General features: G+C 35.3%; 1 protein-coding gene across 4 annotated transcripts in view; it reads left to right on the top strand.

Moving 5' to 3' along the window:
• The first annotated feature begins 675 nt into the window (after nucleotides 1-675).
• LOC107687703 (arf-GAP with Rho-GAP domain, ANK repeat and PH domain-containing protein 1-like) overlaps nucleotides 676-19,658 on the top strand; it is a 21,129-nt gene continuing 2,146 nt past the window's right edge. Inside the window, exons 1-27 of one of the 4 annotated variants that reach the window (XM_016485148.1) lie at nucleotides 676-756; nucleotides 2,293-2,328; nucleotides 3,818-3,903; nucleotides 4,035-4,136; nucleotides 4,253-4,322; nucleotides 7,691-7,811; nucleotides 7,949-8,145; nucleotides 8,230-8,339; nucleotides 9,303-9,499; nucleotides 9,600-9,685; nucleotides 9,818-10,000; nucleotides 10,095-10,269; nucleotides 10,349-10,456; nucleotides 11,070-11,205; nucleotides 11,303-11,405; nucleotides 12,909-13,083; nucleotides 13,181-13,390; nucleotides 13,607-13,822; nucleotides 13,928-14,033; nucleotides 14,283-14,433; nucleotides 15,104-15,172; nucleotides 15,411-15,494; nucleotides 15,614-15,731; nucleotides 16,421-16,534; nucleotides 17,097-17,227; nucleotides 17,319-17,401; nucleotides 17,824-17,859. In XM_016485148.1, coding sequence (XP_016340634.1) covers nucleotides 2,317-2,328; nucleotides 3,818-3,903; nucleotides 4,035-4,136; nucleotides 4,253-4,322; nucleotides 7,691-7,811; nucleotides 7,949-8,145; nucleotides 8,230-8,339; nucleotides 9,303-9,499; nucleotides 9,600-9,685; nucleotides 9,818-10,000; nucleotides 10,095-10,269; nucleotides 10,349-10,456; nucleotides 11,070-11,205; nucleotides 11,303-11,405; nucleotides 12,909-13,083; nucleotides 13,181-13,390; nucleotides 13,607-13,822; nucleotides 13,928-14,033; nucleotides 14,283-14,433; nucleotides 15,104-15,172; nucleotides 15,411-15,494; nucleotides 15,614-15,731; nucleotides 16,421-16,534; nucleotides 17,097-17,227; nucleotides 17,319-17,401; nucleotides 17,824-17,859 — 3,179 coding nt within the window. In that variant the 5' untranslated portion in view covers nucleotides 676-756; nucleotides 2,293-2,316. Of the gene's footprint in view, nucleotides 757-1,134; nucleotides 1,208-2,292; nucleotides 2,329-3,814; nucleotides 3,904-4,034; nucleotides 4,137-4,252; nucleotides 4,323-7,690; nucleotides 7,812-7,948; nucleotides 8,146-8,229; nucleotides 8,340-9,302; nucleotides 9,500-9,599; nucleotides 9,686-9,817; nucleotides 10,001-10,094; nucleotides 10,270-10,348; nucleotides 10,457-11,069; nucleotides 11,206-11,302; nucleotides 11,406-12,908; nucleotides 13,084-13,180; nucleotides 13,391-13,606; nucleotides 13,823-13,927; nucleotides 14,034-14,282; nucleotides 14,434-15,103; nucleotides 15,173-15,410; nucleotides 15,495-15,613; nucleotides 15,732-16,420; nucleotides 16,535-17,096; nucleotides 17,228-17,318; nucleotides 17,402-17,823; nucleotides 17,860-19,658 lie in introns of those variants that run through there. The other 3 variants (XM_016485147.1, XM_016485149.1, XM_016485146.1) reach the window with 3 other exon arrangements.

Here is a 19,658-nt window from a genome sequence, read left to right as displayed (position 1 = left end):
AAAGTATCGGTATGGTATCGAAAACAAAATAAGTGGTATCGCCCATCCCTACTGCTGCAGTCATTAGCGGGCGGTATATGAACTGCGGCTGCTACTGATGCATAAGTGCGCATTGCGCAACAATTAACGTAAGCAATCTACATATATCTGTCTAAATATACATTTAGTTTGTACGTAGTTGCAACCAGCAGCGTCGGAAACGAGTCGATCTTTCTTCAGACTTTGTGCCCTTATGCTTGTGTGGACTTAAATTCATATTGATCATGTTCTATTCTGTAATGTTAATAGAACTCATACACTGTCAGAATAAAAAGGTTGCATTTTATGCGTGCAACAGCCTGTCACTGGCAGTCCCTTATGAAGATGAATGATTTTACTAAAGTGACCTAGTTCAACTATATATTTGTAGATTTCCATGGTTACCACTATAGTAAACATATTTTAACCATGTGTAAACAAAAATATAACCTAATAAGTTGCAATTAAAGCGTATTGAATGTTAAAATGCGTTTAAAATATAAAGTTAAATGGATATCATTACCCATTTTACTCTTAGTAATTGAATAATTTACTAATTGAATAAATTTCATAATTTAAAAGTTCGTATTTAGAACTTTGCTGGCCTTTAAAAGTATCGGTATGGTATCGAAAACAAAATAAGTGGTATCGCCCATCCCTACTGCTGCAGTCATTAGCGGGCGGTATATGAACTGCGGCTGCTACTGATGCATAAGTGCGCATTGCGCAACAATTAACGTAAGCAATCTACATATATCTGTCTAAATATACATTTAGTTTGTACGTAGTTGCAACCAGCAGCGTCGGAAACGAGTCGATCTTTCTTCAGACTTTGTGCCCTTATGCTTGTGTGGACTTAAATTCATAAGCTTCCAGTTTCTAAAACTAAAGGGTTTGGCCAAAAAAAAAATAATAATTCTTGTTGAGATAATTGAAATTAATGTTGAGATAACAGGATTGATTTTAGCTTTTAAAGCTAGAAAAAACAAATCTTAGCTATAGCTATCCGAAGAATTGCAGGAATGGTAACTTCCTCATTTTCAAAATAGTGCTCGCTCGCTCGCTCGCTCGCTCTCTCTCTCTCTCTCTCTCTCTGTGTGTGTGTTTGTGCGTGCGCGTACATGTGTGTTTTTAATAAATGCCTTGTAATGTAGTAGGGCTTGGTTAGCACAGATTTGGCTGCACACAGGTAACCTCATGATCTTCTTTTCTCGGTTTATAACATCCTAAACTGTAGCACAATTTTTACTGATAGCACTAACAGTGTTCATGGTTATGAGGATAATTATACAACATAACACTTGAATTTTCAATAAGATGTAGGCCTATTGTTTTGAAAAAGGATACCTGTGTGTGCGCGCGTGCATGTGTTTCTTAGTCACTAGCTCTTAAATAGTTAAGTATAGTTAAATGTATGCTATCAGATGTTTATTTGACCACTTATTTATTTGACCAGATATTAATTTCACCAATATCTGCTATTAAATCCACCTTTATTCCTCTAATATTCACATAAGAGTGTCTATTTCTGCATGTGTGTATTTTTGTAAACAGATAGGTAGGTGGATGGAGACCATGGGCACTTTTTAATGTGTGTGTTTTTGCACTCCACTCCAGCTGAATGGACAATAAAAATGTTTGAGTTTTTATCTTGGTTTCATGGAGAACACAGATCTGAGCTTACTTCCCAAACTTGACCACAGTGAAGAAGAGCATTATTGTGTGTGCTGAAAGGACTATTGTTACTATTGTTACTTCTGATATCTTTCAAAGGTTGTGTGTTTCTTAATGTCTGAGCTGGGAACGTTTTAGAAATGCTGTTCATCAGGTTTGGTGACTTTATTCAGTTTGTTACAGTAAATTACTGGGCGGAAGAGATGTTGGTTTATTTCTGTAATTAAGGTCACAGCCTTACATCAGGTTTGATAAGATTATTGTTATAGACAACACCGTAGTTAACCGTTCTCTAGATTGTTTTTTTTTCCCAGAGTATTTGTGTAAACTGAGTCAAAAATTCCTTATTTTAACCCAAAACAAAATATAATTATCCGAAGTCAGAAAAAAATGTTGTACAAATTTCAAATCAGTAAGGAAATGTCAAGATGGTTTGGAACTGTTCCAGGAAAAATTATCTGACTGCCCTGTATTTCATAGATATATAGTTTCCTTTTCAGTATTAAAGATACCACACATATTATGGTTTCCATTTTTTTTTATTGGTTGATTAACTCACTTCGATAATCGATTTATTCATGCCTTCTGCATCCTTCACAGGTGCACACAACATAATCCCAGAACATGGCTTTAAAGGTAAATTGTGTGTCTGTGAGTGTTTATATGGTGTCTGTGTGATAGCTGGTTAACTAGTCATTTTGTTAGGCCTATATGTAAAACTCATACTCACTGCTGTGCCATCAAGCTAAAATGTACAGTACTTCATTTTTAATACATTTGGGTCATTCCGTGTCAACTCAACCAGATGTCCCCGGCTCAAATTTTTAATTTTGCTAATATTTTTTCTGAAGAGAGATAAACATGTATAGTGATGAAAGCCAAAATATTAAATGTCATGGATAAATATTTACGGAGTAATCCACTGTTTTGTAGAGGAGGGTCAAAATGGCAATTTTCACCTGAGATTCAGAGCCAAATATGCATAATATATATATAATATAGATACAGGGGGTTAAAAATGACTTCAGAAAGATGGCAGCATCATAATGTTATTTTCACATAGAGATTGGTAGGTCTGTTAGTAAAATCTGTTGACTTTAGCAATCTTTGTTGCTTTATGTTACAATGGTGACCATTCAAAACTGGGGAAAGAGCACTTTTCAAGTTTTTTCTCCAAAGTTTGCAGGCATTTAACTAAAAAAATATTAAAGATATCTTAATGCCCTTTTAGATATTGGGTCTTAACAAACGTTCCTTTTGGCATCTTCATTTTTAAGGCCATATATGGTTCAGTTCCAGAGATATTGTAATTTCAGTATGGCTCCAGGAGTAAATCAGTAAATTGTACACATTTTCAGTGGTCAAAAACCAAATGTGGGTCAATTTGCAAAAAATATGATACTTCTTTACTTTTAAAGATGAAAGTCTGAAGAACAAATAATATTAAAACTAGAAATGTATCTTGTTTCCTTCTGTCAAAACAACTGCATTGAATATACCTGTCTGAGTGCCATAAAGATTATTTTTCCAAAGTTTGTGTGCCTATAACTCAAGAAGTATTAAAGATATCGCAATCAGAAAAAATATTAGCAAAATCAAAAATTTGAGCCGGGGACCTCTGGTTGAGTTGACACGGAATTCTAGTTTTTGTCCGATAAATATTCTGTTCTACCACTAAGTTCTTGTTGAATATACACTACCGTTTAAAACTTTGGCATCAGTAAGGAAAAATGTATCAGATGCTCCTTTAAGGCGACATATATTTGATTACAAATACAGTAAAAATTTCACAATTAATATTGTGAAATATGAATAAAATTTAATATCACGTTTAATGCAACTGTTTACTATTTTTATTTATTTAAAAAAACTGTTTCTGTAATGGCAAAGTTCTAATATTGCGATGGCTGATTTGACACTCAAGAAGCATCTAAAATTATTATTATTTATTTTTGAAAAAGAAATATTTTTTTTACATTATAAATGTCTTGACTGCCATTTCTGATCAGTTTAAGGAATTCTTGCTGCTTAAATTATAAATACTGATTTCCCTACTGACCCCAAACCTTTGAACAGTGGTGTATCAACAGCTGTTTGTATCTAATGGTTAAATGTCTTCCAGCAGAAGGATCTCTTGCGAGACATCCAGAAGCGTTTTAACAGCCTGAAAGTTGAAGAGGATAAAGAAGAGACAGTAATTCTGAGAGAACGGTGTGTGCGTGAAAAAACAAATGCTGTTATGTGGATAATGTTATTTCAGTGCGTGTGTGTTTGCACGAGCCTTCAGTGAAAAATAAATTAGAATTATTCTGTATCTAATAATATTAATTTGTTCATGTTAGTGAGGACAGTATTGACATCCGATGTACAGGCTTTCCTGATTTCTCAGAGGACTTCCGTCAGATTGTTAAAGCTGGCTGGCTAGAGAAAACTCCTCCAAAAGGGTAAGAAACAACTTATATACAATTTATATATCTTCTACGACTTTTCTGACATCCTGAAGTTGTTTATATTTTTGTTATTTATAAGTGTTTTATAATATTAATGTTTGTATTTCCAGAGCGAAGATTTACCAGCGCCGATGGGTGCAGCTGGATTCAGAATATTTGAGATATTTTCAATCCATCAAGGTAACATAAATGAATAACTATATGGGTCATTTTAAATGTTTCATAATCTTAAACAATCAAGATTATTAAGATTCTTCTATTCAGATTAAATCTAAATATGATAGATCATATTTTCTAGTTCACAAGACACTAGTTTCCTTCCAAAATGACTATAAAAAGTCCTGCCATGTTTTGATATCTTGGATGCCCTGGGGGTAAGCAGATAAACATCACATTTTCATTTTTGGGTGAACTATCCCTTTAAGGAAGTTTTAAGCATTTACTGTAAAACATGATAAGCCAGACAATGATTGGAATGATGAGGGGGTGATGACCAACACGAAAACATGAAAGCTGGGATGTATTTCTGCCTTTGGGTTTCGGTTTAAATCAAAGATTACATCAGACTAACAAATTTTTGCCATTTAGCAAGTCATTCAATTGCCTGATATTTGGATTAGGCAAATGTAGCACTTATAGGCCCGGTTTCACAGACAGGGTTTAGCCTAAGCCAGGATTAGGCCATAGTTCAATTAGGACATTTAAGTAATTTTTATAAACATGCCTTAGAAAAAAAAACATTGCTGGTGTTCATCTTGAGACAAAACAAAGGCACTGATATATTTTAAGATCAGTCAGTGCATGTTTCTTTCAGTTGAAACAGCTCAGACTTGCACTTTAGTCTAGTACTAGGCTTAAGCCTTGTCTGTGAAACCGGGCGATAGTGTTTGGACTGTAAAAGTTAAAAAAGGAAGGCAGAGGTGTACTCTCTCTGAGATAATAATCAAAATAATAATAGCAATAATAACACTTTAAACCATGCACTGCCAGTCCTTTGCACCGCAACTCTATGATTAATTACCATAATCGTCACTATTACTGAATGAACTCTTTCATTTTTGGCTGATACTGATTATCCAATAATTCTGTCAGGACCACTATCGTCAAAGATGATTGACAATTAGCATACAGTTTGGATTGGAGGTATGGTTCTGTTCTGGGCAAGAACTCCCTGCGCATCCATGCAGCCTAGCATGGAAGAGAGCAGCGATAACCCCCACAGGGTAAACAGAACAGAACCAACATAGATGTATTGCAGATATCGTTAAAGTTCAATAATGTTATGTACACATTTTAGGATTAGAATCAGAAGACTGAATCCTGACTGACAGAGGAGGAGTTGGGGATGGAGGAGGGTAATTAGCTATTGAGCAATGCGAAAACTGCTGATAATACTGAGGGACCTTATACATGAATGCTTAGATAGGTGTCGTATTCCCATAGGTAGATGGGGATCAGCTGAGAGTCAGCTGATGCGAGCTTGACTAACGTGACCTGCCAGAACTAACGCTACGCTAGATTTATATTATGTCAGATAACCATTAAATGGCCAATATTCTTCTTCTTCTTCTTTTTACTGTTTTGTTTCAATAAATAAAATTTAAAAAACCACTATAAACTAAATTGTCATTTTAAATACTGCTGGTGAATTTTAGGCACCAGAACATTATAATTTACAATAAGAAAAACTGCTATTCTTTTTGAGATTTGCTAAAAATAAACTTTTAACAGTGTTTAAAAAGGATTTTTGGTTTAGAAAATTTATTTTAAGTGAGCATTAGATGATGGCCAAGGTAATTGGGGACAATAAGGGGACAATTGCATTTTCAAATTTACTGTAAATTTGAATTGTACCCCTTCCAAATATACTATATGTATCCCTTTAGTTTTCATATTTATTTGTGGTCTATAGAGTGTAGCATTGTTCATTGTGTGTTCTTTATGAGTCGTTATCGTCGCCCTGTGAAACAACATTTTGTTCTTCTGTGGCAGGAATGATAGTAAACATGATTTGATATACCTGTGAACAGTGTTGGGGGTAACGCATTACAAGTAACGCGAGTTATGTAATCAGATTACTTTTTTCAAGTAACTAGTAAAGCAACGCATTACTTTTTTAATTTACAAGAAAATATCTGAGTTACTTTTTCAAAAAAGTAATGCCAGTTACTTTGTTTTCCCATTTATTGACTGACAAATCTCCTGTCCCCATATTGGGAGAAATCGGAAGTACAGAGGCGTTGTGTGCGCTGTGTAAACATGATGTTACTGTAGTTCTAGACTAAATGTGAATGTGCATTAATTCATCCCACTCGCAAAAAAATAGAATTAGTATTCATCAAAATGAATTAAAACTCAGAATATGACACAAACCTGCAATAATTAAATGTTAAATAACACAAATGTATCTAATTCCATTTTATTAACCAATGTCTTTGCTGCTGACCTTTGATGATCCAGTTTAACCAAACTAATAAGCAAAAATGACTTTAGATAAACTAACAATTGTGCTTCATTGTTTTTTTTATTGCTGAAGAGTGTTTCTTCTCCTGCGTTCTACTGTACAGATGTGAATTTACTTTTCCTTCAGCCTGAGGTTTATTCATTACACTTTTTGGTGTGAAAGGGCTTTTACATTTGCTATAAATAGAACTTCTTATATTAAAAACAATCAAGCCCTGCTCATATTTAAAAAGTAACGCGAAAGTAACGCAAAAGTAATGTAACGCATTACTTCCATAAAAAGTAACTAAGTACCGTAATTAGTTACTTTTATTAGGGAGTAACGCAATATTGTAATGCATTACTTTTAAAAGTAACTTTCCCCAACACTGCCTGTGAAACCAGAGCTGGGTAGAAACTGATAACATGTCATCTGGATTCCGTAATCAGATTCCAGAAATGAAGTACTTGTAATTAGATTAAATGTAATGCAGGGATTCCCAACTATTTTTGCCATCTGAACCTTGTTTACCATATGTTTACTTGAACTACCTCTGATATTTCAAAATAAATATTTTAATAATTAAGTATCACATTTGCATGTTCACAGTTCTGACATGCAAGTAAACAAATAAAATCAATTTTTTTAGTAAGTGTTTTATTTTGATTTATGTTGTTTTAAAATGATTTATTTTAATTTGACATTTTGATGATTTAATTGATTATTAGCTTTTCATTATACTCAAGAACTGCCTGCAGTTCCTTTACAAACCCCAGTTTGGGAAACCTTGATGTAATGTAGTGTTTAATGCACTTCATGTTGTTAATTACAAGGAATGGCATTTTTTTTTTCTCTTTGTATTTTTATATCAATAGGGTACAAGACTGTCCTATTTAAATCAATCTGATAAACAAGTTGCGTCAAAAGTAATCAAAAAGTAGTCTGATTATATTACCTAAAATATGTAATGTAATGTAATAGATTACATTAGTAACTACAATTTTTGTCATGTAATTTGGAAGCAGTAACGGACTGCAATTTGTAATTAATCTACCCAGCTCTGTGTGTAATAAAGAATTACTCCCTGTCTGTCTCTCTGTGACAGGAAGTATACTCTAAAAGGATGGTGTCTCTGGGATCTGTCGATAAGGTGGTCAGGGTAGGAGACTTGCGATTCGAGCTCCACAGTCAGAGCCGGACTTTCCTGTTTCGAGCTGAAAGCACTCGTGTGTATTTGTCCATCTATTTTTTCCTAACCTTGCAGAACGTCTAATACACATCTTTGCTTTTGCATTCAGGCTATGAATCATTTACATGCATTTTTATTGTATGTGTATTTTTTATTTTATTTTATTTTTTACAGAGGAAAGAAATGACTGGGTGTGTTGTATTGAAAAGATTCTGAGTGATCACAAACATAATCTGGAGCCCCGGAATCTGTTCTTTAGGAATGGAAGTGTGAATATTAGTTTCGAGGGCTGCATGGAAATGTTGTCGCCACGCACCAAAGTCTACACACTTATCAGCAAGGACAAACTGTTCCTCTTCAGGAGCCATGAGGTGTGAGTCTGAATGTGAATGGATGCCTTTGTAAATGTTTTGGTGAGTTAATTAATAGATTATTTGTGTTTGTGTTGTGTATAGGAATATTTTCAGGGTGTAGGCATCACTGATATAGATATGCGAATGGCCAACGTGAGAGATGGAGAAAACAAGCGCTCTTTCACGCTCACCACTCCATACAGAGCTTTCAGGTAAACGCTGCAACTTTTCACATTTTGCACAAGCTGGAAGGCACTTATTATTTATATAGTATTAAAGCATTTTATAAATATTTAGAATTAGCTTTAGCTTTTTTGAATTATTTTTCTAATTTTTATTTTAAAGGGATTGTTCACCCCAAAATGAGAATTCTGTCATTAATTACTCACCCTCATGTCGTTCCAAACCTGTAAGACCTCCGTTCATCTTCGGAACACAAATTAAGATATTTTTGATGAAATTGGAAAGCTCTCTGACCCTGCATAGACAGCAACGCAACCAGTGAACTGGTGAACTATCCCTTATCCCTTTTAAGTTTTAGTAATTTTGTAATGTTTTTTTTTTTTTTTTTTCTTTCAATATTTTTCCATATATTTTTATTTCAGTTACAGTATTTTAGTACTTCAATTTAAACATATTTAATTTTCCTAAATGTAAGTTTTTCATCTAATATTTATATTTTATTTTAATTCAGCTTTATTTCAATTACCGAACACAGTTTTTAATAGTTTTAGGTTTAGTTAACAATAATGACAGAATTATGAAGCTCTCATCAGATTGCCTGATCACAGGTTCAGTGTACATTTCCATTATTTTTTTATAGTGTCAATTCATATACCAGCCAGACAGTCTCTTCCTGTTTAAGTGGGCAACTCTGGGCTCAATACACTACAATGTGGATCAAAAGCAAAAAACAAATGCAGCTATCCAAGCGTTATTCCCTGAAGTTTCTTCAAGCACATTCACTGATCTATAACTGTCACAAAAAAATTTGCTTTACATACTTTATGAAGGTCTGTCAGGGCTTCAAAGATGGCATATGTGGACATGACTTACTCGACAAAGCAAAATAAACCATAAACTTAATAATGAAACTGTGAACTAACTCACTACATTAATGAAAAACACCTGCACGAGCCCCCTATTTACATTTGTATTTTTCTCTCTCTCTCTAGTTTTATGGTGGATTCAGAGAGTGAGAAGCAGAGATGGTCTGAGGCACTTAATGAGTGTGTGAGTGCTCTGTCATGTGATGGGTTGTGTGAGAGCATTTGGCGCGTGCCATCAAACCGCTTGTGTGCGGACTGCAGCTCTTCGATGCCGGAGTGGGCTTCAGTCAACCTGTGTGTTCTGCTGTGTGAAAAATGTGCAGGTGCATACAAACACTTACATGTTAACAAATGACAGCTGTTGTATGTATGTAGGCTACTGTATGTGGGCTCATAAATATGTGCACATTTGTGTGATAACAGGTGCACACAGAAGTCTGGGCCAGAACGTGTCAAAGGTTCGCAGTCTGAAGCTGGATGAACGAGTGTGGACTGATGACCTCATCAGGGTACAATGAATATGATGCATCCAGTCTATGTGTTGCCACAGCTACATCTGATAGTTAAATTCATGCTTTGCAGGTGCAATTGTGCCTTTCTCTTTCAGGATGATGCATGATGATCTCTTTATGTGTTGTCAGGTTTTTCTGCTGCTGGGTAACGGCAAAGCAAATCAGTTCTGGGGAGCAAATGTTCCCCCGAGCGAGAGTCTCTGTTGGAGCGCACACAGCGAGCAACGTCTCGAACACATCACAGCAAAATACAAAGATGGAAAATATCGCAAATACCACACACTCTGTGGCCAACAGGAGGCACTCAACAGTGTTAGTCAATTCAATACAAATGGCAAAAAAATGACACTAAATGCACATCAAATGACGGTTCTTCTCTCATGTTCGGTTGCTCTGGGTTTCCTAGGCTCTGTGTTCAGTGGTGCAGTCTGGTGATTTGTTGGAGACTCTCTCAGTGCTGAATTGTGGCGCAAATATCAACTGCAACACTGGTATCCCAGAATTCCCTACTCCACTCTCTCTGGCCAAACGCAGTGGCCAAACAGTACAGGCGGAGCTTCTTATGCAGAACTTGAACTCAGGTGCACAAATACACACACATGCAATGTACATACGTTTCGATGCACAGGTTCACACTCATCTTGATTTGTTGTTTATTAGAGTCGTATACACCAGTTGATAAAGATGCATCCATTCGATCTCAGTCTGGCTATCTTTTTAAGACCGCCTCATCAGCTAAGCCAATCACAGACCACAAAACCAAAGCAGGTATGTGTTCATTGAGTAAACTGATGATATTAAATTTGTGTATTTGTGAGGATGTTTGACTTCCAAAAAGACTTAAAAGCCTAAAATGATACTTTTATATCATCAAAAGGTTCATTTTACCTGGTATTTGGGATAAAACGTTCATTGTACTATGCAAGAATCTTGATTAACATTAAAAGTGGATCTTACAACTTATATACAGTGTATATATAGAATATACATACAACAAAATATTTTTACAGTATATAATTAATATTTCTAAAATGTTTTTTTTTAACCGATAGCACCAAAATAAATGTGGAAGAAATATTTTAATAATTATAGATATAAAATTATAAAACGTTATAGTTGTAGAATAAACACAATTTCAAATTTGTTTTAACTTTTTAACTTTAATTACATTTAAATTATGTGACCATTTAAACTGTTTTTGGAAATTGTAAAATGTCATGCTATAGGCTTTTTAGGCTTTCGTTTACACATTAATCTACAATATTGAATTGGAAATTAAAGTGTTTTTCAATTACAAATAAATGAGCAACCATAAACATATGTTGTGTTGAGGTGCCTTGTGTCTGTATGTATATGAACCTTATTGTGGTGAATATTGTAGATTTCGCTCAGCGTTGGTGTTGTCTTAGTGATGGAATGTTTAGCTACTTTAAGAGTGAACAGAGTCACCACAAGTGTGGTGGCATGAAGACCAGTGAAATCATCTGCCTGTCTGTCAACAGCCCAGGGAAACATGGGTAATGATCCCTGAACTTCAATCCTAAGTGAGTTTATTTTTACCACGTTAATTCTGTTAACGCCATATTTACCATGTCCTCTCTAATTGGCTGGCAGCTATGAACACACATTTGAACTGTACTCTGAGGAGGGAAGAGTCTACCTGTTTGGAAGTGATGATGGCAGCATGGTCAAGAACTGGATCCAAGCTATTGCCATGGTGATCAACCTTTTTTATTTATTTATTACATTTTTTAGCTCACTTAAATTACAAACAAGTGCTTTAGATTATGTTTTCAAACTGGACCACAAGGGGGTACTAAGGTATCCGTTTTGCTATTTCAGAAATAAATAACATTTTCAAATCTATTACAATAGAAATGGGAAAGTTTTGCTATAATAATATATAGGGCTGGGTAAAAAAATATCTATATCTCGATATTAATCGATTGTCATTTTTACAGAACGATATCGATTCCTAAATCCCAAGAATCGATTAGCCCAGCCTGCTTTCATTTAAAAGACGGAACATTGAAGGGCACTACTTCCCATCCAATAAATCGCAATAAGCATTGTGCTTTGGTACTTTTTATATGAAACAAAGTGTCAGATTTCAAATTCTGTCCATTGTATTGCAGTATTCAAACAATAAATACCGTTTTGGCGCTGTTTAATGTGGAGTGACAGATCGCTGTTGTAGCGCCTCAGTTCAACAGACGCGGCAGCGCGAGGCGCACGTGAACTGATCATCTCCTCCACATTAATACCAGTTTCAGCACAAAATAAACATGACTAAACATCCGAAGTTAAAAGAAAGAGTACAACTTTACAGTCCGTATCCTGTCTCATGTAATCGCTCAATCTGTGTTTCAGCCACGCAAAGATGTCAATATAATGATTTCTAAACAATATATCACGTAACGTCACATTTACCTCAGAAAAAACCTATTCGGTGACCATAAACTCATTAGTCAGATAGAAAAATAAACTGTAGAGAGGGGCATTTTGCTTAATATATGCACCATATAACATATTCATTATAATTTTTTACTGTCCTTCAATGTTTTAATTTATGTTTGGATAAATCCATCAAGTTTTTATGACAGCCACCATTTAAATGTTTATATTTAAAAAAAAACGAATTGAAGTAGAAATCTTAATATGTAACTGTAACTTTATTATTGTAAAAACATTAATTTTAACCTTCAATATTAAAGCAATGTTGTACCAACTGACTTTCATGTATATTTTGCAGCATTAGTTGAGATTTTTTTTTCCCTTGAGAAAATTTGGCATGTACTGTACCTGATATATATACAAAATAATCGATATTGAATCGAATCGGTAATCGAATCGAATAGCAAGCTTGTGAATGAGAATCGAATCAAATCATGAAATTTGTGTCAAAACCCAGCCCTAATAATATATTATAATATTACTATACTACAATACTATACCAAAGTCCTTTTAAGGTATTGTATAGTCTTTGACTACACTGTAATAATTTGCAATATTACTGTTTTACTGTATTTTCTAATCAAATTTGTGAGCATAAGAGACTCGTTTCAAAAACATAAAAAATAAAGTTGTAGTTTTTTATTTGTAAATATTAATCTCTCCTTCCTTGCACTATTCTGTAAAGCTGGAGCGATATTTATTTACTATATTGGAGTTGGAGACAAATAAACTGATCTACTTCCTTCCTTCTCTTCCCTCGATTTAGGCTGTGCTGCCTCCTGCACTGTTTGATGTGTGTGGAACCTGTGATCGTCTGGGTCGCCTGCGCTGCACCGAGGGCAACCATGGCATTGGTTGGTTTTGCCTGAGCGGCTTCAAACTCCAGGTGTTACTGGAAGACAATGTACAAATAATTGACCTGCGCAAGCTACTCACACTCAGTGAGTTACAGCTCACACACAACAAGTAGTGATAGAGAGACAGTATGAAAATATGGGTGTCTGTATAAATGTACTCTGAGTGCGTATGTGTACGTAGATCTCTCTGACAGTGCTGGCTCCATGGTACTTGTGTGGAGAGGTGGACCTCTGCATTTGCTAGCTGACCGCAGGCCTCATTTTGTGGGCTGGCAGACCTTCATTCAGCAGAGATCCGGTGCCGGAGATCAGCCACTATCACAACAGCAACTCACTGATCTGGGTGTCCCAGTGACTATTGATCACTGCCTGGACCATGTAACACGTTATGGTATACAAACACACATTCCCATTACATAAGAAAACACAAACATTCTGTTGTCGAAATTTAAAATCTGAAAAAAAGAGTCACTACAGTGTTATTGCCAGAATGTTCTAAGGTATTCTGAGTGTTTTTTTATGATATGTGGTAACTGATTATGGTGATTAAGGCATTTAATTTACTGGTCAGGCAGCTGATTGGCTCATTGAGTCTGTTGTACTCTAGGACTGATGTCATCAGGAATTTACCGAAAGAGTGGCATTAATTCTCATGTGACCAAACTGCTGGAGAGGTTTCAAAATGATGCACGAAGCATAACACTGCTTGAGTCGGACTATTCTGTGGATGACGTGGCTAACATGCTAAAACGATTTCTCAGGGAGGTCAAAGGTGGAGTGTTTAATGGACAAGAAAACAACAACAACTGGCTTAGAGCTGCAGGTGAATAAAAATTGGAGTAATGTGAGATGAGACATTTAATACCGCTTGGAAAGTGGGAGTAGTTGAACACTATAAGTACTTTTTTTTTTTTTTTACTCTCTGCAGGTCTAGAGGACAGAACTGAGAAGATAAATAGATACCAGATTCTCCTTTCAAACCTCCCAGATGTTAACAGAGAAACACTCAAAGCACTCATACACCACCTGGTTTGGTATGTTATAAGTCATGTGGCTTGCTCAGCTGTCTAAAAGCTAAAAAGTACTACACAAACCACTATAAAACAGTAATTTTCTTTTCCGATGAAGCAACTCTAAAAATAGACGGGAACTTTTTACCTACTTTAAAAAGTGGTTTTGAATATTTCTGGTACTCTGTTGATTTTAATTGATCATAAGGGGGAGTATGTAGTTATTGCTAGTAGTACATCCAAAAACTTGACCCGAAATGTCTGCTTTGTCAGTGTTCAACACCTGTCTGATGAGAATCAGATGACTATACAAAACCTTGGTATCGTATTCGGTCCTACCCTTTTTATTCACACGGATGGAACAGATGTCACAGGATCTCAGGTGGTGGAGGAGCTGATCCAAAACTACTGCAGCATTTTTAATGTGAGTCAGTACAACCTTTAAATCTGATCATTAGCGAAACCTTTAAAGATAAATTCCTTCTTCCAAACCATGTCTTAATGTGAAGTAATATATATCATTATTATAGGTTTATCAAAGTGTGTTTGGGCATTTTGATAAATCAATAACAATTATGTCAGTTTTAGAGCAGTCGGGACTGATTTTGTGGTAAATAATTGCATACACACTTCATTCAACTGTGCATGTCACGTCAAATCCCTACTCGGAGAAAAGAAGCTACAGTACCATTATCATAATGAATGAGAAAAACTAGCCATGGATCATTCAAAACAGTTCATGGGGAATCATCGGTTGCAAAAACAAACAAACAATAAACACATTATTTATTTGTCCATCCGTTCTGATAAGATGCCCTGTATTCATGTGTACACTGGTGCCTCAAGCCACATTCATTCATGGTGAGGAGCAGGGATGAAGTACAGTCAAAACAGTCTTCTTCCCCAAGTCTCATGAAGATTTATTTTTTATCTCTAGAGGGCCTTAATTTACATAGTGCAGCATTAAAGGTATATTGCAATTTGATTCATGCTGACTTATAGCCCAACTGATAAATATTAATTCAAAATGCTGATATAATGCTGCTGATAAACTGTTGATAAAAATTATGACTGAGATGAAGCTTCTTTTGCAGGTCTCTGAGTCTGACCTTCAGAGGCAGCTAAACATGACGTCAGTCATCCTGAATAAACACAAGTCCCAGGTCAGAGTTCACAGGACATGGGCATTTACAATATTATGTTAAGAGCTTTTTTTTTTTTTAAATGCTGTTTTGCCATAATGAAATATCTAAATAACTTCTCATGTTGATGTGCTGGCTTTGATGACGTTACCGGATAGTACAGTAACACTGAAAGGTTGTTGATGTATTATTTTACATTATTTGAATTGTTTTGTTTTGCTGGTATTTCACATTAATGGCTGACTTTATTATATTTCAGAGGCCCTTGAGTCGAACTCCATCCAGCACCATTTGTGCTGTTTACCTGGAGAAGAAAGCTGAGGGTGCGGAGGTGCTTGTTCAGGTGCATATTTTAATCTTAACACAGACTTAAATTTATTTAAGTACATTATTTGTATACTACTTCCACAGAGTAAGATGTTTGTAGGTACATTTTTTTTCTTTGCATGTACTATGTGTTAGGTCACAGCAGATATGACCGTAGTCAAGTTGGTTTCTGTGGTTTTGGAGCTTAAAGGAATTCAGCAGGCCAATGAAGAGTTCTGGAGCTGCTATGAAGTTCTAGAGAAAGAGGACATGGGTAAGATTTCAGCCTATTCTGGAAGTGGCACTGAATAATAATACATGCAAATAAGAATTAAGATAAAAGCCTTTCCTGATTTTTTTAGATGATTTTCCTTGGAGCTGCTTTAGTTCTATGTTAAGAGGCAACAGCTACCAATTTGAAATGCAGATCGATCTAAACAAAATTCCACAGAAAACACAAGCTTTGGCATGAAACTGGCCAACAACCAATTGTCCGCTTTTGGTACAGTACAATAATGAACTATGACAAAGGTTTTAATTCCTTCATTATGGTCCATCATGGTCCGAAGTGCATTTTAACTTAGTTGTTTAATTTGTACTAACTGTAATAACTATGTACTAACTATTCTGTAGTACAAAAACGGTCTCATGTTCAAAATGCCCAGTATAGACAAATTCAGACAAATGGCAATAAACACAGTCAAGTTTTGTTGGAGCAGTGTGGTATCCTCGTTGGCATCTGTTGCTGTTGGTTGGTGCTTGTTTTCACTGAACAAGTTCAATCTGCGTTTCTCGGATCATGGAATGTCTGAGAAGTGACAATGTACTTAGGAGGCTGTCAGTGCAGTGCGAATTGGTTTTCTGAATATGAGACCTTATCTATTGAACGTGACTCTGGATATGGTTTCTGTGACTAAGAAATTCAGTTATGTATTTATTGTTTTATGTTTTTTTTTGTAATAGAGAGAACTCTGCATTACCAGGAAAGAGTGCTGCCAATCTATTTTTCACTTAGCTGTCACTCTCACCTGATGATCAAGAGGAATCACTATATTATCAGCATCAGGAGGTACCTGGGTATGTTTCATCACACAAACACCAATGCATAGTGTCTTTGAAAATCAATTCAGTCACCATAATTGATGAGAATGGTGAAAAAAGTATGAAACATGGCAGATTTCAGTGTGATAAGTCATTTCCTTAATGTGGAAATGAAGACATTCCAAAACTATCTTAAAGTATACATATAAAATATACATTTAAATGCTCATTTACAATGTTTATATGTCAGAAATCTTAAATCAATTCTGTTATTGTAGCTTCTGGAATGCTTTTTTAGAATACATTTTAATTTAGTAAAGGACTAATTGCACAATGTCTACAAAACTAATCCCAAACATTTAACCATACACATTTGGCTCAAAAGAGGTTATTAAGGTCACAAGAAACATTTTTGACTTAAATGAAATGTGTCCAAGCTTTTGACTTTTACTTTAGCATACATAATATGGTGCAATAAAGAACCTCCAACAATTAAGTGAAAAACAACTACAATAAATCCTATATAATAGCCTACTGCTTTTACATTGCTTGTTGTTTTAACAACAGTGCAGTAGTTGTTTGCTTTTTGTGTGTGCAGAGAATATAGGGAATCAGTGTAAAACTGGGCCATTGCGTGCTTGTGAGGTTAAAAGTGAAAGTAGCAAAACTTTCCACAGTCGTCACTGTGAGCTTTCTGGCACCACGTTCAGACTGCACAAGGAACTGCAGGTGTGTATGTGTGTGTGTAAACGTGAGCAGCTAGTGTATAATCATGCACTGAATAAGCATATTAACTTTTAAAAGGCTTCTGCTCTTTCAGAGTTCTCCGTGTGAGAGGGAATATCCTGTCAAAGAGCTCAAGCTCTATCATGGTTGCCGGAGCAAAATGCATCCACCCACACCGTAATAAACCGAGAGCACCTTAACACTACTTCTATCTACAGCTTACGATCACTCATAAACAGGGATGCAAATACATTGTTAAGAATGGGCAAGACAGTTGCACTTCTGACCACAGCAGCAGCCAAACTTGTGACAATGGCATAACTGAAAATGAACCATTTTGTTGAATTCAGAAAAGTATACTTGCATACTACACTTACTATTTGTGCCATATGAAGATATGTCAAAAAGTAAAAGTAATATGCTATTTTGAATTCAGCAAATGTTTTTTTCTCAATAAATGTATAAATATAAAATGATTTTATACCCCTCATGAATTTGCATCCTTGTTTCAATATTTTAAAGCAATATCCCTATACCTTTAACATACATTTATAGGATACAGTTTGTGGTGTGTAAAATTTCTTTCATTTTATTTACAGATGGGGACTGATACTGATTCATGAGAAGCAGCAGTGGTGAGTCTGTAAGGTCGTGGTTTCCAATTTCCGGTCTTGGTCACATTTCTCTCTTATCAGGCAGACATTTCGTTCACACAGCTCTTTCTTGACGACCTGATGATCTAAATGCGGTGGGTTAGATGAGACAGACATACAAAATGTGCAGAGCAGTGGGGCAGCAGCACCTGAGAACCGAAACTGTATAAATTAATAAATTAAAAAAATATTAATACTTTTATTTAGCAAGTATTTTTTAAATTTATCAAAAGTAATGATAAAGACATTTATAATGTTACAAAAGATTTCTATTTCAGATAAATGTTGCTTTGAAATCACAGGAATAAATTACATTTTAAAATATATTCAAATAGAAAGTTATTTTAAATAGTAAAAATATTTCAAAATAATACTGTTTTTTGGTTTTTGCTGTACTTTGGATCAAATAAATGCAGGCTTGGTGAGCAGAAGAGACTTCTTTAAAAAAAAAAAACATAAGGATCCTTTAAATTTATCAAAAGTGATGATAAAGACATTTATAATGTTACAAAATATTTCTATTTCAGATAAATGTTGCTTTGAAATCACAGGACTAATTACATTTTAAAATATATTCAAATAGAAAGTTATTTTAAATAGTAAAAATATTTCAAAATAATACTGTTTTTTGGTTTTTGCTGTACTTTGGATCAAATAAACGCAGGCTTGGTGAGCAGAAGTACAGAAGAGACTTCTTTAAAAAAAAAAAACATAAAAAATCTTAGTCCACCTAGTGGCGAAACAATGCAATCGACACAAGCGTTATCTGGCAGTTACTTTCAAACGCGGATTTGCTCTATTTTGGTCGCGCTACCATAGACATCAATGTTTATATCTGAATTATAAACTTTCATCCCAGTATTTCTGTGATAATATGAATGACTGTACGACAGAAATAATACTGTGTAGTTGAAAAGACTGTTTGTGAAGCTGTTTCTTAACCAAACATGGTAACTGCTCTCTCTGTGTCAGCGGCAGTGCGAACGCAGATTTAAATGATCCGGTAAGACTTTGTCAAAGGTTTAATAGACACGGGAGAATCGTTGTCATTTAGAAATTAGATCGTGTGGTTGTCTGAATCGAGATCGCAATCTTTTAATGATTAATCGTGCAGCTCTAATACACAACTTAATTTGGAAGTTATTATAAAACCCATCGCAGGCACAACACAATTAGTTTTAAAATATACACGTACCTTAAGAAAATCTACCCTTGCAACTAACCTAGACGTGTCTTCTGCACAGCATGGCACATAGTTAGGTTGAATAACGCGGGAAGAGCTTTGACGTAGTGTTGGGTCGTTCTTGAACGATCCGTTCATTTTGAACGAATCTTTAATGTGACTCGGGAAGAACGAGTCGTCTCGGGGAGTGATTCGTTCAGTCGCGCATGCGCAACATCCTATAGGTTCTGTACTGGAATTAGTCAAGTAGTTCACCCGGTTCGAGTCTTCGGGTTTTTCCGAGTCGTTCGTTCATCACGTGACAGCCTCATAAGCTTTAAACAATGCAGTCTGAGCCGGAAAGAGATTTGATTAGTTCATCTCTCGAGTCTTCGGGTTTGAGTCGTTCATTCATCACGTGACAGCCCCATAAGCCCAAACCCGAAGACTTGTCAGATAAGAGGTGAGGTGAGCTAATCATAGACTGAAGACCCAGGTAAACAATGAATTAATATTTTCTGTTTCTTATAGCAGTTTTGTATTGTTTGTAGTGTGATCAACGTTTGCGTAAGTAGTAGACATATTAGGGAAGTAACACGTAACATTTTAATTATATTTT

Source organism: Sinocyclocheilus anshuiensis, unplaced genomic scaffold (assembly GCF_001515605.1).
Source record: "Sinocyclocheilus anshuiensis isolate Anshui unplaced genomic scaffold, SAMN03320099.WGS_v1.1 scaffold281, whole genome shotgun sequence".
NCBI classification, from domain to species: domain Eukaryota; kingdom Metazoa; phylum Chordata; class Actinopteri; order Cypriniformes; family Cyprinidae; genus Sinocyclocheilus; species Sinocyclocheilus anshuiensis.
Note: the sequence above shows the minus strand (reverse complement) of the source record. Positions and strands in the feature narration are given on the sequence as shown.